The sequence below is a fragment of the Argopecten irradians genome, chromosome 11 (genome assembly GCF_041381155.1).
Source record: "Argopecten irradians isolate NY chromosome 11, Ai_NY, whole genome shotgun sequence".
Taxonomy (NCBI): Eukaryota; Metazoa; Mollusca; class Bivalvia; order Pectinida; family Pectinidae; genus Argopecten; species Argopecten irradians.
The window spans coordinates 29,997,905-30,011,697 of NC_091144.1; the positions used below are offsets into that span (position 1 = coordinate 29,997,905).

Below are 13,793 nucleotides of genomic sequence, written 5' to 3' on the forward strand. Positions count from 1 at the left end.
ACTAGAATCTAAAAGAGACAACGTCCATGCGATCAACATTAACACGTAGTGTAGATATATTCAAATAATTTTGCGTGGCTGTTTGAACATAATCCTAGCGCTTGTCATAATCGCTTGTGCACACATATTAATTCGTGTGTATATTTACCAGTAGAATTAGCCTGAATACCGCAGACAGATTTTGTCCGGATTAATAACAAGGATACACTCGTATTTATACACATCCGATTTGGGTGATCATCTTCATACAAAATTTTTTGGTAAAGTATCACTCTAGAATACATGAAAGGAAATCTATGGTTTTATGAATATGCATATATGTGTTAGAGTATATTTTTAAAATATTATATTAATAGATTTAACTTTCTGGTACAAAGATTGATCCTAGAGAGTGTATAAAACATTTGTTTTTAATATTAAGTGGCATGTGCCTTGTATATACTGTAAATGTGATCTACCCATGATAGTTTAACAGGTAATTTTAATGTTTTTTTGTGTGAGAAATAGGGGCAAAAATATTTTTAAACGTTAAACGCTAATGAAATTATCTAGACATATGTTTGATTGCTTCGGAAAAGTTTACAATCAATCTTAATCAATCTAAGTGTTCCAAAGCCCGATTTAGCGGGTACACTCGCGAAATTACTCCTTCTAAATAATTTCAGAACTCCAACAATGGTTACTGAAAGCACCTGTTACCATAAAGTACTTCGAGTTTACTCATGCATATTAATTTTCCTAACTGGGACAATTGAATTCCTTACACAATGGTTGAGAAAAGAAGCACAGACAAAATTTTTACAAAGTTTCCATGGGCAGTAATTGTAATTTTTTTAAATGTTATTTTAGTGACAACAGGTGTAAATACTCTAAAAAATTATATTTATATCAATTATACATTTACAAAATATTGATCAAATTTAGACTAGACTATGGCTTTAGTTTACGTTATGTTAACCAACAAAGGAGGTCATACACGCTGGTTCAGATTCTTGGTCTTGACCTTCAATTTAGAAAGGTCACCAACTGATACCGAGACTACATTGATAAGTAGTTATAAATTAATGCAATACTTATGACAATATTTATCGATTTCTCATTGTTAAAATATTCTGATGCAGATGCGGGTTTGTAAAAGTTTTAAAAATTATATTAAAAACGTCAAACTTTAACAAATAAATGAATGAAAGTAAAATCTAAAAGCAAAAAAGTATGTATTTTGACTTGAATGGGATTAAACAGGAAGTTTTAATAATTAAAATCCTCATTTTTATCGTCGTTCATAGCTCTCAATGTATGCCTTGTCTCGATTTAATTTCACCATTATTTCCTAAAAAGTAAAACCTGTGAATGAGAATTTGTATATCTAAACCGGTTACTAGACCTACTACCAATATCGATTGACATGGTATCCAAAGCAATGGCTTAGTATCCTTTCTCGATGAAAATGGTACACCATGAAATCCAAAATTCTTCGGAGCGTAATCCTCGCATTTCAAAGTGAAATAAAAGATCCTTAATCACTGATTACGTAAATGAAATCTAGACCTCTTCCGGAGAGCACAAAATTCTCCATGAAAAATCCTTGTTCATGTAAATTATGATGAGCAGTATACCACATGGTCTCAGAAGAACTTGGTACACTGAAATGGAAAGTTTTAATCGGGACTATGGGTTTATATGTACAATTTACGGAAGTTTTTAAGATCGTGTGGATTTTGTAACTTAATCCGCACGACTCTCTCCGTTTTGTTGACCTGGTTTGCTCTGATCGTGTTTCCAAAACCATTCAACTAACCGAATCCTGCACGAACTGTAAAAATGGCCGCCATTCGGATGACAACTCTCCAAACAAAATCGTACCGATTCCTGTTGACAAGAGCAAGATTCGTGAGCACTCAAGCTTAATTTGATTCACGAACTTGAAAGCGAAGCAAAGTTATAGATTCCAAACAATTTAAATTTACTTGTGTAAATGGTGTCTGTCCTTAAGTACGTATACTAATTGTAGTTTTGACAGAGAACAGTGGGCACCGAATGAACCACAATATTTACATAGGGGATTTACTTCTACACTGTAGTGTCTCATCATTGCATGTAAACAACAATTGCTATTAGTCGCTCATTTTGTTTTGCAAATACTATATATACGAGTTTTCGTCATATTATTTGTTCTGAAAATTAGTATTTCTTGAAACATACAGTATGTGTATAACATTCCGAACTTAATTTAAACTTTGTAATAAACTTATTATCCCAATCGAATATTTATTGAGACAATGCTCCGCCTCTGAGTCGAGACCTCGGATACATAAATAAGTAGTAGAAACGTCCATAGTATCAAACATACGGAATGATATGTCGCTATACTTTAATGCCTATCTGTTTTTCTATGTCCAGTTTCGTCAACATTTCCTTAACTTTTAGAAATTCCTTAAATTATACCAAAAAATAAGAAAGAAAAAAATCTTTGATTTAAGTACTATTGATGATGCTTTCTCATGTATAAATGTTTTTCTCATGAATGGGACAGAATCGTGTTTCAAGTTTTCGAAAAAAAAAGTTTCCTTTCGACAAGTAAGCAGTATAGGAAGCCGTTGGAAGAACCTCGTTGTAATGCTTTCGAATAAATGACTTGTGTTATTGTTGAATATTGCAACTGCACTTGGACAAGTAAATATTCCTAAACATGTTTTTTTTTTTAAGTTGAAAAATATGGTTTATTTAATTATATTAAATATGTTCCGATTTTTCGCCACTCTCATTGGCTGATACACTGTCACGTGGAGGGGAGATTTAGCATATCGACTTGATGTTTTCATTTTTGAAAAGCATATTGACTCGATGTTTCCATTTTTAGAAACACCGAGTCAATATTCCCTATTGTGAAGTCACACCCGAATCGATATTCCTATTTTGACGCCACTCTCAAGTCTATATTATGACGTCACAATAGCCCTCCGTCGAGTTCTTCGGGAAGATGTAGGACTTCAAACCATTCTCCATGAATTTCTATATTAATTAGCACGAAGCAAACATTTAAAATAATTATCATATCTAATATGAAAATTAAGGACTTCTGTTTCGGTCCATATGAATATATTACCCTTGTAGAACTTCAAATAATGACCTCGATCATTATTTATTCTACTCGGGAAATATAATAAGACTCTTTCATTCGTGGATATGAAGGATAGGGATATTCTACCCGAGAGTAACAAAAAGGGTAGATTTTTTTCTCCCATACCTCGACGTTTTCTTGCAATTTTACTGCTATTAATTTCCGCCATTTTGATATAAATTCGAAAATAAACGTGACTGTAAGTTAAATCTCCATACATAAAAAATTGCGTGATATTTTCAACGCAAATCCCGTTGTTTGCGTCTTTAAAAGTAAATCCAGCTTAATTCCAAAAAGAAATTCTTAAAATTGTGCCTAGAAAACAGTAATTTTGTTGACGCTGTAACGTCACGAGGCTTTATTGCATGAGTAGCCATGCAATACAGCCTCAGGCGACATGGGTGTATTGCCGTGGACCAGCCAGTATTACACGTGTAGGTATACGATAAAACACCATAGAGACCTCAACAAAGTTCCATAATTGATATTAATGGTATTTATCTATTTCTTCAATGAATGAAACCTGTAGAAACAGCACTGTATTTTTAGTATTCATAAAAGAATTGATTTCATTTTTATATATTTGTAAACTCTGTCGGTATATGAGATAAATGATAAATTGACAACATGTGTCAATGATCGAGACTTGTCAGAAAACTAAAATTAATGTATTATTACAATTACCGAATGCGGAAGTATTTTAGCAATGTGCAATATTAATTTTCTTTTTGCGATGTCACGTTTTCAAGCCACGTTTTTCCTGTGAGGAAAATTGACTAAAATTAAATAAAGCATACAAACAACGAGGATTTTTTTTTTAAATTTTATTATTATTAATTATCAATATTCAGATATACAATGTATGTTTTTTATATAAAATAATTACAAGTCGTTTTATAATATCAGTAATTATAGAATCTGCTCGAGTGTAAGGAGATCGAAATCAACAACTGAAATCGATGATCATATGACTACTGGGTCGCGACCAGTTACCGTGATGTACCAATTACCGTGATTTCGGCGCACACTCTTTTTCCCGCACAATTTTTTTTTTTTTAACAGCTAAATCATGGTAGCTATGCTAGTGTTCATTCAACAAAAAATTGTTCATTTGCAACCGATATTGCCAACACATCTATGTTTTCCTTTTGAAATCAAAGTTTGCAACACTCAATCACAGCGGGGTATGGCTTGAAATCATGACTTACTTGCATATTAATCCTAAAATTTCATGAAATCATCGTTTATTTTGTTTGTCACTCGTTTTCAAAATTCGTCTGCATCAAAGTAGGTCAAAATAATAGGTATACAGTCCTTTTTTCCGTGATGCTTTCGATCAGTACCTGGATCCCAAAATAACCATGCATTACGATTATATCATTCCACTAAAAGATAAAATATTGGTCACTTTAATGAAACACATAGTAAGTTTTGGTGCAATAAGCATGGTTTTAAAATCGCATTTCCTTTCCATTTTGAAATCACGGTAACTGGTACTGTATGTATCGTCAACTGTACCAATTAGCGGTGAAAATAAATGGCGTCTGGTCAAAAAACACATTATAAAAATTAAACAACGACTATTGTTACTGAAGTATCTTGGACTAAAGATAATTCATGTTAATTTTCAACGCCTTCTGTGCGTTAGTTTTGACAAAACCCTTAAAAAACCTCGAGAAAATTACGGTAACTGGTCGCGACCCAGTACGGTACATTTGCATACCGAATAATGTTCAGACAGACTTTCATATATGTGTAATGCTGATTTGTCATTAGATGTGAATCTGACCGATTGACGCAAGATGAAATGAAATAACACTCTACTAAAATTTTACCGTAGGGCTGCTGCTACATAGAATGTTTATGAAGATCGAAATCCCTGTTAAGCCCGTGAATTTACGGTAATTTGACTTACATATCTTTTCCATCATCTTAAGCACTTGTATAAAAATGATTTCACCGCTTTGTACAAGTCATTCTTTGTTAATATCTTCAATATCAAACAGCGCGGCAGTTCTGTGTATATAACCTGGGTGAACTCCTACAAACGGCAGAGCGATATTCAAAGGAAAACAAATCTCAAGCAGTTATTTCAAACATTTTATCAAAGTCAAAACTTAATGCATTTCGGATCGACTGTTTTTCCTGTCTCGACATTGTCTGAGCAGTGACATCATGGAGTGCCACTTGTACAAGATTGATTTGGAGGCGGTAGTGTTTGCATGTTCGCCGAAGTTAATAAATTGTTGTCGATTTCTTGCGCGTTGGTCAATTTCACACAAACAATCACAAACTTGTCAACAAATATGACTTTCGAGTGTTTGTGGTTTTTAAGTTTATGATAGCGGAATGACATCGCGCCGGGAGATGGGGGACATGTTTGAACACCTAGACAACTCGAGCATACCATAGTTGAGATCTTTACCTAGGTTTATTTTGGTGTTTCTTATTGAAGTCAGTAGCTTTGACTGTGTATATATAATTACAAGAAAACTCGCAGCAGGATATTGAACAAATTATATAATAAATAATGCATATATTCAAGATAACGCCAAAAAATACTACATTATGAAAAAAAAAAAAGAAAAAAACATTAGGCTTAGTACATAAACTTGAGTATCAGAGTCTGGATCTATATTTAAAATAGATACAATATCATCCACACAAACTATATCAATGATATCCCTCAGGAAAAAAACAACAACAAAATATTAGTATATAAACATGAGTATCAGAGTCTGGATCTATACTTAAAATAAATACAGTATCATCCACACAAACTATATCAATGATAACCGAGTATCAGAGAGTGGATCTATACTTAAAATAAATACAGTATCATCCACACAAACTATATCAATGATAACCGAGTATCAGAGTCTGGATCTATATTTAAAATAAATACAGTATCATCCACACAAACTATATCAATGATAACCATATAAAAAAAATAATAAAAAAGATTCAGCAATAGAATATCCACGAATGATAAACAAAGCACGAGAACAATGTGTTTTGGCATATGAATCAGTAGAATGAAGAGACGACAGTTCTCTTCAGCACGATTTCTACCACATGTAATCTGATTCAGGAAGCAAACTGTGAAAGTTGTGGTAATGCGTACACTACTTTTTTGAGTGTCGAACACACATCTAACTGCTTGTAGGGAGCTTTTTAATTCTTTACACAAGAATCACAAGTGAATTTATTTATTATTGTGCGGAAATAATGTCTTTTGACTTAAATTGTAATTTTTTATCACATATTTTTACTAGATCCAGCGGAAGTTTTTAGCATGCTTTGATGTAATATCGACTTAAGATTTGTGTGTGTTAATGTAAGTTTTTTTTCGTTTAAAGATAAACTTTATTCCACTGATTCATATACAATTCATATTATACAATTTAGGAATTAAAACGGGAATTTTATTCGTAACAAGTCTTATAAGTTTTATTGTATCATATTTTTTGTTTTATGTGATTGTATATGTTACAAGTATTAACTATCACCTATTGTCTATGTAATTATGTAAGGAAATGACAGATAAGTTTTTCTCACCTATGTCAAATCCTTTATCTTTTTGGTTCATAAAAAATATATAAAGACAATTCATTGTTTTCTTGTGTATTATAAAGCCGAAAGCAAGACATATGGGGTCATTGTCCTGAACAAAACGGAAAACATAAAATGTTATCGAATGTACTTTGATATTCTTATTCTAATCACGATAAAGTTAAATAATCAGTAAACAAAAGATAATTACCTATCACGAGCAAAAATAGACGTTTTGCTGACGGAAATGAAAAAATAATTGAATGCATCGATATTGGCCAGAGCAACATGATTTGAAAAACGGAAAACAAGGTTTGGCGATTAACAATTGATTATCATTTCGGCTTCCTGCTTTCTTTTGTCAAGGTTTGTTCCGTGCAAAATTGAAATATTATGTCACGACAAATCTTAACATAATAGGCTATTGATAGAAAAAGAACATTCTCTACGTATGTTCAAAACAGCTTAATTGATATATTAAAAATGTGATTAAAGTGCATTTCCACTGAAGCTAAGTTGAGTTTACATCAATCTCATTGTCAAAACAAAAGACAGAAGGGTCGGGCGAAAGTTACAACGTATTCTTATCGCATGATTTAACAAAAGACATAAAGACCTGCGGATACGACCAATATGAACCAAAGACATATAACAAAATGTGATTTAGATACATTAAGTAATTATACACAAAGCATGGCAAAATATAACAAAGGTTCTGCGAATTAACCTATTTAAGCGACGCATCAGAATACGTTAAAGGTGAAAAGCTATTACAAAGGAAATGGTAAATAATGATTTAAACGTGCCAACTCGACATGTAATATTCCGTCTTTGCATATTACAGAGTTAGCTCCCTTGCGGGTAGGTATCGATTGTTACGTCATTATTTCGTGAGCGCAATTCACGTCGTTTTCTCCGAAACGTATGACGTTACGCTCTCAAATACATGACGTCACAATCAATACCTACCCGCAAGTGCAGATAACTCTGTAATATGCAAATTCGGAATTAATACAAATCAAACCTGCCTTAGTGACCACCTCTGTATAACGACCACTTGTTTAATAAGACTATTTTTTCAGGTGGCCAATTTAAACACAATTTGTCATGTGTATAAAAACAACTTGGTTATGACAAACATTTTTCTTGGTTCCTTTCGTGGGCTTTAAAGACATATCTGAATATATAAAACTCTTTCATATGTGGATATGAAGGATAGGGATATTGTAACCGAGGGTCTCAAAATGTTGCAAAATCCGAGGCTTGACGAGGGTTTCTAAACATTTTGTGATCCCGGGGGTAGAATATCCCAATCCTTCATATCCACGTATGAAAGAGTATTTTTCTCTCATACTCTTTCATACGTGGATATGAAGGATATTTTTTCTCTCATACCTCGACGCTTTATTGCAATTTAGTACTATGATTTTCCGCCATTTTGAAATAGATTCGGAAAAAAACAACGCGACTTCAAGTTAATTCTCTATAAATGAAAAGTCCATGATATTTTCAACACAAACCCCTTTGTTTGTATCTTTTTAAGTAAATCCAGCCTAGTCTCTGATAAAATGTCAAAAGTACACCCAAAAATAGTAATTTTGTTGACGCAGTGACGTCACGAGACTTTATTGCATGGGTAGCCATATAATACAGCCCACGGCGACATGAGCATATTGCCCTAAACCAGCCAAAATTACACGTGTAGGCAGGAGAGAATATATTTTCAAATTTCCTTTAGTATTGTTCATAATTAACATGTTTACACAATGGTTTTTACCTTCATATATCAACCATTTTCTTTGTATTTAGATGACATCACTTGGTGTTATCTAGTGAACACCTGTCAGTGCATTGATTTGCTGACATAATTGTTTTATACATTGTACTAGTGCAGTGTACAATTATGTCAGAGAGTTTGATACGTAAAATAAATATATTAATTTATAATTTCACAGAGTACGCGCTTGCCGATATCGGGATCGAATATGGATTTCCCAACTTGAGCTTGGTTACATGTCCCTCTCGACATAAACCACAATACAAATTAAGGGCTGACAAAAGGTTTCCTTTATAACATCAGAACAAAGGAATTCAGTTTCAAATGAAATAGACTAGACATAACATACTTATGTCTTAGGGCGGTATCATATTATCCTCGATACCAGGTCAGGTCATCTTATAGGCTAAGGTGTCCGTTTGTTTTGTTACAGTTTCAAATCAAAGCGTTACCGTGACAAACTTCGAACAGAGATCAAAGCCCTGGAGACGCTTATTCCGATAGACAGATCAGCACTTCACCGGAAGTTAGATAGTCAAACTATCTTCCGGTTGGTGATTTCTTACTTCCGCTTAAAGGTTCTATTTAAAGGTAAGCGATCAGATTAATGTTCGAACAAAATGCTGACGAGAACATTGTCTACAGACAGCGGAAACAAAATCCTGGAAAACCTTATCCTAATTCGATATCGGAGATGCATGGAAAAATTCGAAATCGGGGATGTTCAGAAATATATAATAAAAATAAATGCTTGACAAAAAAGGTTTCATGCGTTCCTAAAAGGTATGGGTTCCCTGCTTAGTCTGAGTGATGACGTTTTACCTCAGTTGGAGTTCAATCACAATAACTAGACGAATCATAACCTGGTAAATGACATCCTCGATACTCCAGGGGTTCCGATCACTTACGATCTCTATACTCCGGGACTGTCTCTAAGTAAAACTTATGAAAAGGCAATTTAGTCCAAATGGTATTTTTTCACTGTCAAAAACAGGAGCAGACGATTTATTTTTTTCTTCAGTAGCAAAAGTTACTTACTTTACACCATTACCACTTTTGAAAAGTTTGAGCTTCTCATTTTAATTCAAGTTAAAATTACAAAAAATAATTAATTGCATCCCGAAAAAATTCCGCGGCACTATATCCTATATGGAATGAAGTACTGATTGCGCATGCACCAAAGGCAAAATAAATTATTTTATATTACTTTTTCTGTTAATTAGCCATATATATACACTTTTAAACACCAATTATTGTTCAAGTGATTAATATCATTTATGCTCTGTCGGCGGTGGAGCTTTTTAAGAAAAGGTAATTTAGTCCAACGGTGCACTGTAGTTGACTGTGCGGCTTTGAAGTTGGGCGTCGCTCTCTCTATATAGTAGTCTTCGAAGGCGTGTTTCTGCTGACCTGTGAATGGTTCAGATTTTTTCCTCTGAGCTGCCTTCAGTTTTACTACGAGATAGTCCAGGGGTGTAGAGATCGTAAGTGATCGGAACCCCTGGAGTATCGAGGATGGATAAATGATAGATTTACCGAGATAAAAGCCATGAACTATGATACGATTTCTTATAATAATAATCAACGAGAATCTTTTATGTATTAATCATTTTCATTTCTTTTAATGTGTGACTGTTTCTATTTCACAGCTATAGGGCTCCCTGACGAGGAGGATGAACACACAAATGATTCAGCGGAGAAAGAGGAAAGACATATAGCCAAAAAATACTTTGAGGGTAAAAACATATCTCAGGTAAATAGCATTTAACACATCTTATCAACATGTGTTGTATTTCAAAATGTTAACAATGTTGTATTTTCAATTTGTCTCTCATTCCAAATTGAGAATTGGAATAAAACGCTTACACAAACGGTTCTAAATACATGTCATCTAAAATCGAAATTGTTTATCAAAACATCTACCGTTATAGATACCTAGCAATTATATTCTATCTATAAGAACATACAAACCATTCATGTACAAAAATAAATAATGACTCAATGAATTAATCCATAATGTTAAATATATTCATTAAAAATCGAAACCTTTGTTTCACAATTGATGTTAGGATATCTAGGGATCTTAAAATGCAAAATCCTTGTTGTTTACTACATACCCCTAAAAATGACAAAACCCATGGTCTTTGAGATACAAACTTTATTAGATTTTCCCGGAATTTTTAAGATCCAGACGTCTTTAAAACAATAACATAACAAATAAGCGCATAAATAATTTTCTTAACTTGTCATAATTTCATCATCGTATCCATTTCTTTTTCTAATTGTCTCACCATTCGATGGTTCATGAATAAAAGTTGTCCGTTTGGTAAAAATCGATTAATGACAATGGCTACTTTGTCTGGCTTATTTACCACTTCCAATGGTTGATGTAAAAGTCGCAAATGTTCCTGTAAAAATCGTATCAGCAGTTTTAGTATGTTTTCTGCTAACATACGGTTTTCAGTCTCATTGCAGACGAGAGTACAACACGTATTTCCGGTTCCTTGCCACACGGCGATCGTATTATCTACTTCCGGTAGGCGTATGAATCCCTGTTCCATTTCCGGTAATGTGTCCTCATTACTGAGCCGTTGCATGTCTTGTTCCACCGTCCGATTACTGACAGCTCGCCGGAATTGATATTCCGAATGTACCTGTAGAGAACGAAAATGCTTGCTGTTGAATAAATTCAAGAATAGTTACAACATAAGCTTTATTATTTATCAATTTGACGTTTCCATTACAACACGTGAGTTTGAGCAAAGCAAACATATTAAAGGTTAACATTACATTCGGTAATTCCATCTTCATAAAAGCAGATATTCAGATCCCATCTAAATCTTTGATAAAAGTTGAAAAATTATATCATACATGTACCATGTAATTTTGAAATAAACTATAAACCCAATAACTATGTAAATTACACTAATAGTCACAGTTTTGTTTGATTATCAATTCAATTAATCATAAACTCCCACATCTGGGTTTGGAGTTCGAATTCCATGTGGGTAGTTACAGTGTGTCCTTCAGACAAAACATTTCGGACAGTTAGGGCACAAATACTAACTTCACTTTGAAGGACACTGGTTGATAAAAGAAAGAAAAATGGCATACCACTTGAAATTGGTTTTAAATTTGTTTGTAAAACAATATCTTACCTGTAAAGTATATGATTTAAAAAAAAATGAAATAATAGAATATATGAATTCATAAATTCAAGAAAACTATTTCATTACAGTATAATGAAATTATCATTTGAAAGCACTCAATGCAAATATTTCTTTTTTCCCTCAACCAAACACCATTTTTTTAATATTTCGGTTCCGTTTTCAAGTACATGTAAATTTCTTAATGAGTAGCTGATGAGACATAACTATCCTGTGGCTGCTGGTTGTAATAACCCATAAAACCGCTGACACATCCGAATATAATAGTAGGGGTATTTTCAAATGTACCATCCACAATACTCCAAGAGTTACTATCACTGACGCTATTTACACCCCTGGACTATATCATAGTAAGACTGGTGGCGGTTCAAGATAAACTTATAAAGACTAAGAGGTTTCCTTTGAAGATTACAGAGAGGGTGACGCCCGACTTCATTTAACTACAGTGTACCTTTATACGATTTATTTGATGCACAACAAAGATACTGTAAATCATAGAATCACATTACTTGTGTCTTTGTTGCCTACAGTTTTACTTTATAGTCTGGATAAAACGTCAATGATAGTAACCCCTTGAGTATTGAGGATGCAAATGGCCTTCTTTAAACACAACCTTGTGACGATCAAATAATATTAATTTCCACTCAAGTTTCTTAAACGAAACTAACTCAATATTTATACAAAATACTAGTAAATAGTAAATAGCACACAACATATAGACTATAAAGTAAACATTACCCCTTCACTGGCCTCAATTGCTATTTGTAAAGGGGGCGTGACTTACCTCGGATGCTACTTCCTGTATCGTCTGTTTTCGTAATGATCTGAAATCATTATCGTCTGCTCTCGACTCTGTATTGTTTCGTTGTATAATATCATACACTTGTTGGTACAGTACACGGCACGGCCCTGGCAACAAGGTGTGAATGATAAATGCATTCACCATTTCCGCGATACAGCTAGTTATTGTTGTGGTCTAGCGAAGACCGGATGCTTACTGAAAATTATAATATTAGGCCCACATTACATATATCAATTCCGGAGAGGTCGATCACTAATATTCGAATTGGAAATAACTTAACGTTCCGGATATTATTTATTTTACAATCAACTGGCTTAAATACTGTGACTGAAAAAAGTAATATGCTTTATATTCTATCGTACGTGTTCTCATCTTATAATTTCTGACTAAAGGGAAGTAACTCGCGAATTTGAAACTGAGATTCGGTCGTCCTATTACCCGTTTAAATGGCTTCGGAGAATTAATTATTTTGCCTATACATAAAACATCGACCATGATCCGTCTATGTGGTATTTAAACGAAGTTTAATTACTTCCCATCTAGAAGTATATTATCTTCGTATACAGAGTTACACTTTTATTGATTATGTCTGTGAAAGACACATTATTTCAACAATACACTACGCACTATGCTAGAGCGCATTATGAAGATTGTCTGCAGAGCTCTGGCATCTATATAGACCTTAGATGCCGCAGGAAAATATTTTAATGATCAAAAATCGGTAAAAAATCTTATTCTCCATAGTTCTACACCTGGTACCATGTAAAATATATTTTTACTTATTTTTTATCTAAATCCCTTAAACGAATGGGTCCTTATTGATATACACTGTAACTTATTCTCAGGTTCCTGTGATATTAAGCTAATGACATTTAATATATTCTGAGTCATAAATCAGTATTTGACTTTGATTTAACGCCTATTTTTCAATAAAACATCAGATAAATATTTCTACAGAATGCTGTGCGATTCCTATACTATTACCTATAAATCAAATTTTTAGTACATGTACTTTAATAAAACAGTCAATCTATAGCTAAAGATTTGAAAAGCTTTTCTAAGCCTCGCAGATAAGTACTGTAGATTAAAGTGGGAGAATAAAATTATTCCCTCTTGGAATGTATAAAATATGTATACTTGCATTAAATTATTTAGATAAATTAACCTTTTTATGGTATTTTAAACCTACTGTTAAATAAAATATCAAATAAATATTCATAAAGTATATGTGAAGGTGTGTACGTGATGGCTATGTACTGACACACAGTAGTAGTTATACTTGTCAATCTTTGGTATCTATGTACATGTACTTGCTAGAATAAAGGGCAATATTTTGCTTCCTCCAGAAATATCAAATTGGCAATGGTTTCATGA

At 33.2% G+C, this 13,793-nt stretch overlaps 2 protein-coding genes across 2 annotated transcripts in view; one reads left to right on the forward strand and one right to left on the reverse strand.

Annotated features, from left to right (window-relative positions):
• The window catches only part of LOC138335264 (uncharacterized), a 41,624-nt gene that overhangs the window by 3,441 nt on the left and 24,390 nt on the right, over positions 1 to 13,793 (forward strand). The window contains exons 4-5 of the mRNA XM_069284269.1: positions 8,884 to 9,041; positions 10,100 to 10,203. Coding sequence (XP_069140370.1) covers positions 8,884 to 9,041; positions 10,100 to 10,203 — 262 coding nt within the window. The remainder of the gene's footprint in view (positions 1 to 8,883; positions 9,042 to 10,099; positions 10,204 to 13,793) is intronic.
• LOC138335265 (AP-5 complex subunit sigma-1-like) lies at positions 10,592 to 12,627 on the reverse strand. Its single transcript, XM_069284272.1, has 2 exons — positions 12,402 to 12,627; positions 10,592 to 11,104 (listed from the first exon to the last, which is right to left on the reverse strand). The coding sequence occupies exons 1-2, from the start codon at positions 12,561 to 12,563 to the stop codon at positions 10,697 to 10,699; spliced, it is 570 nt and encodes a 189-aa protein (XP_069140373.1). The 5' UTR covers positions 12,564 to 12,627; the 3' UTR covers positions 10,592 to 10,696.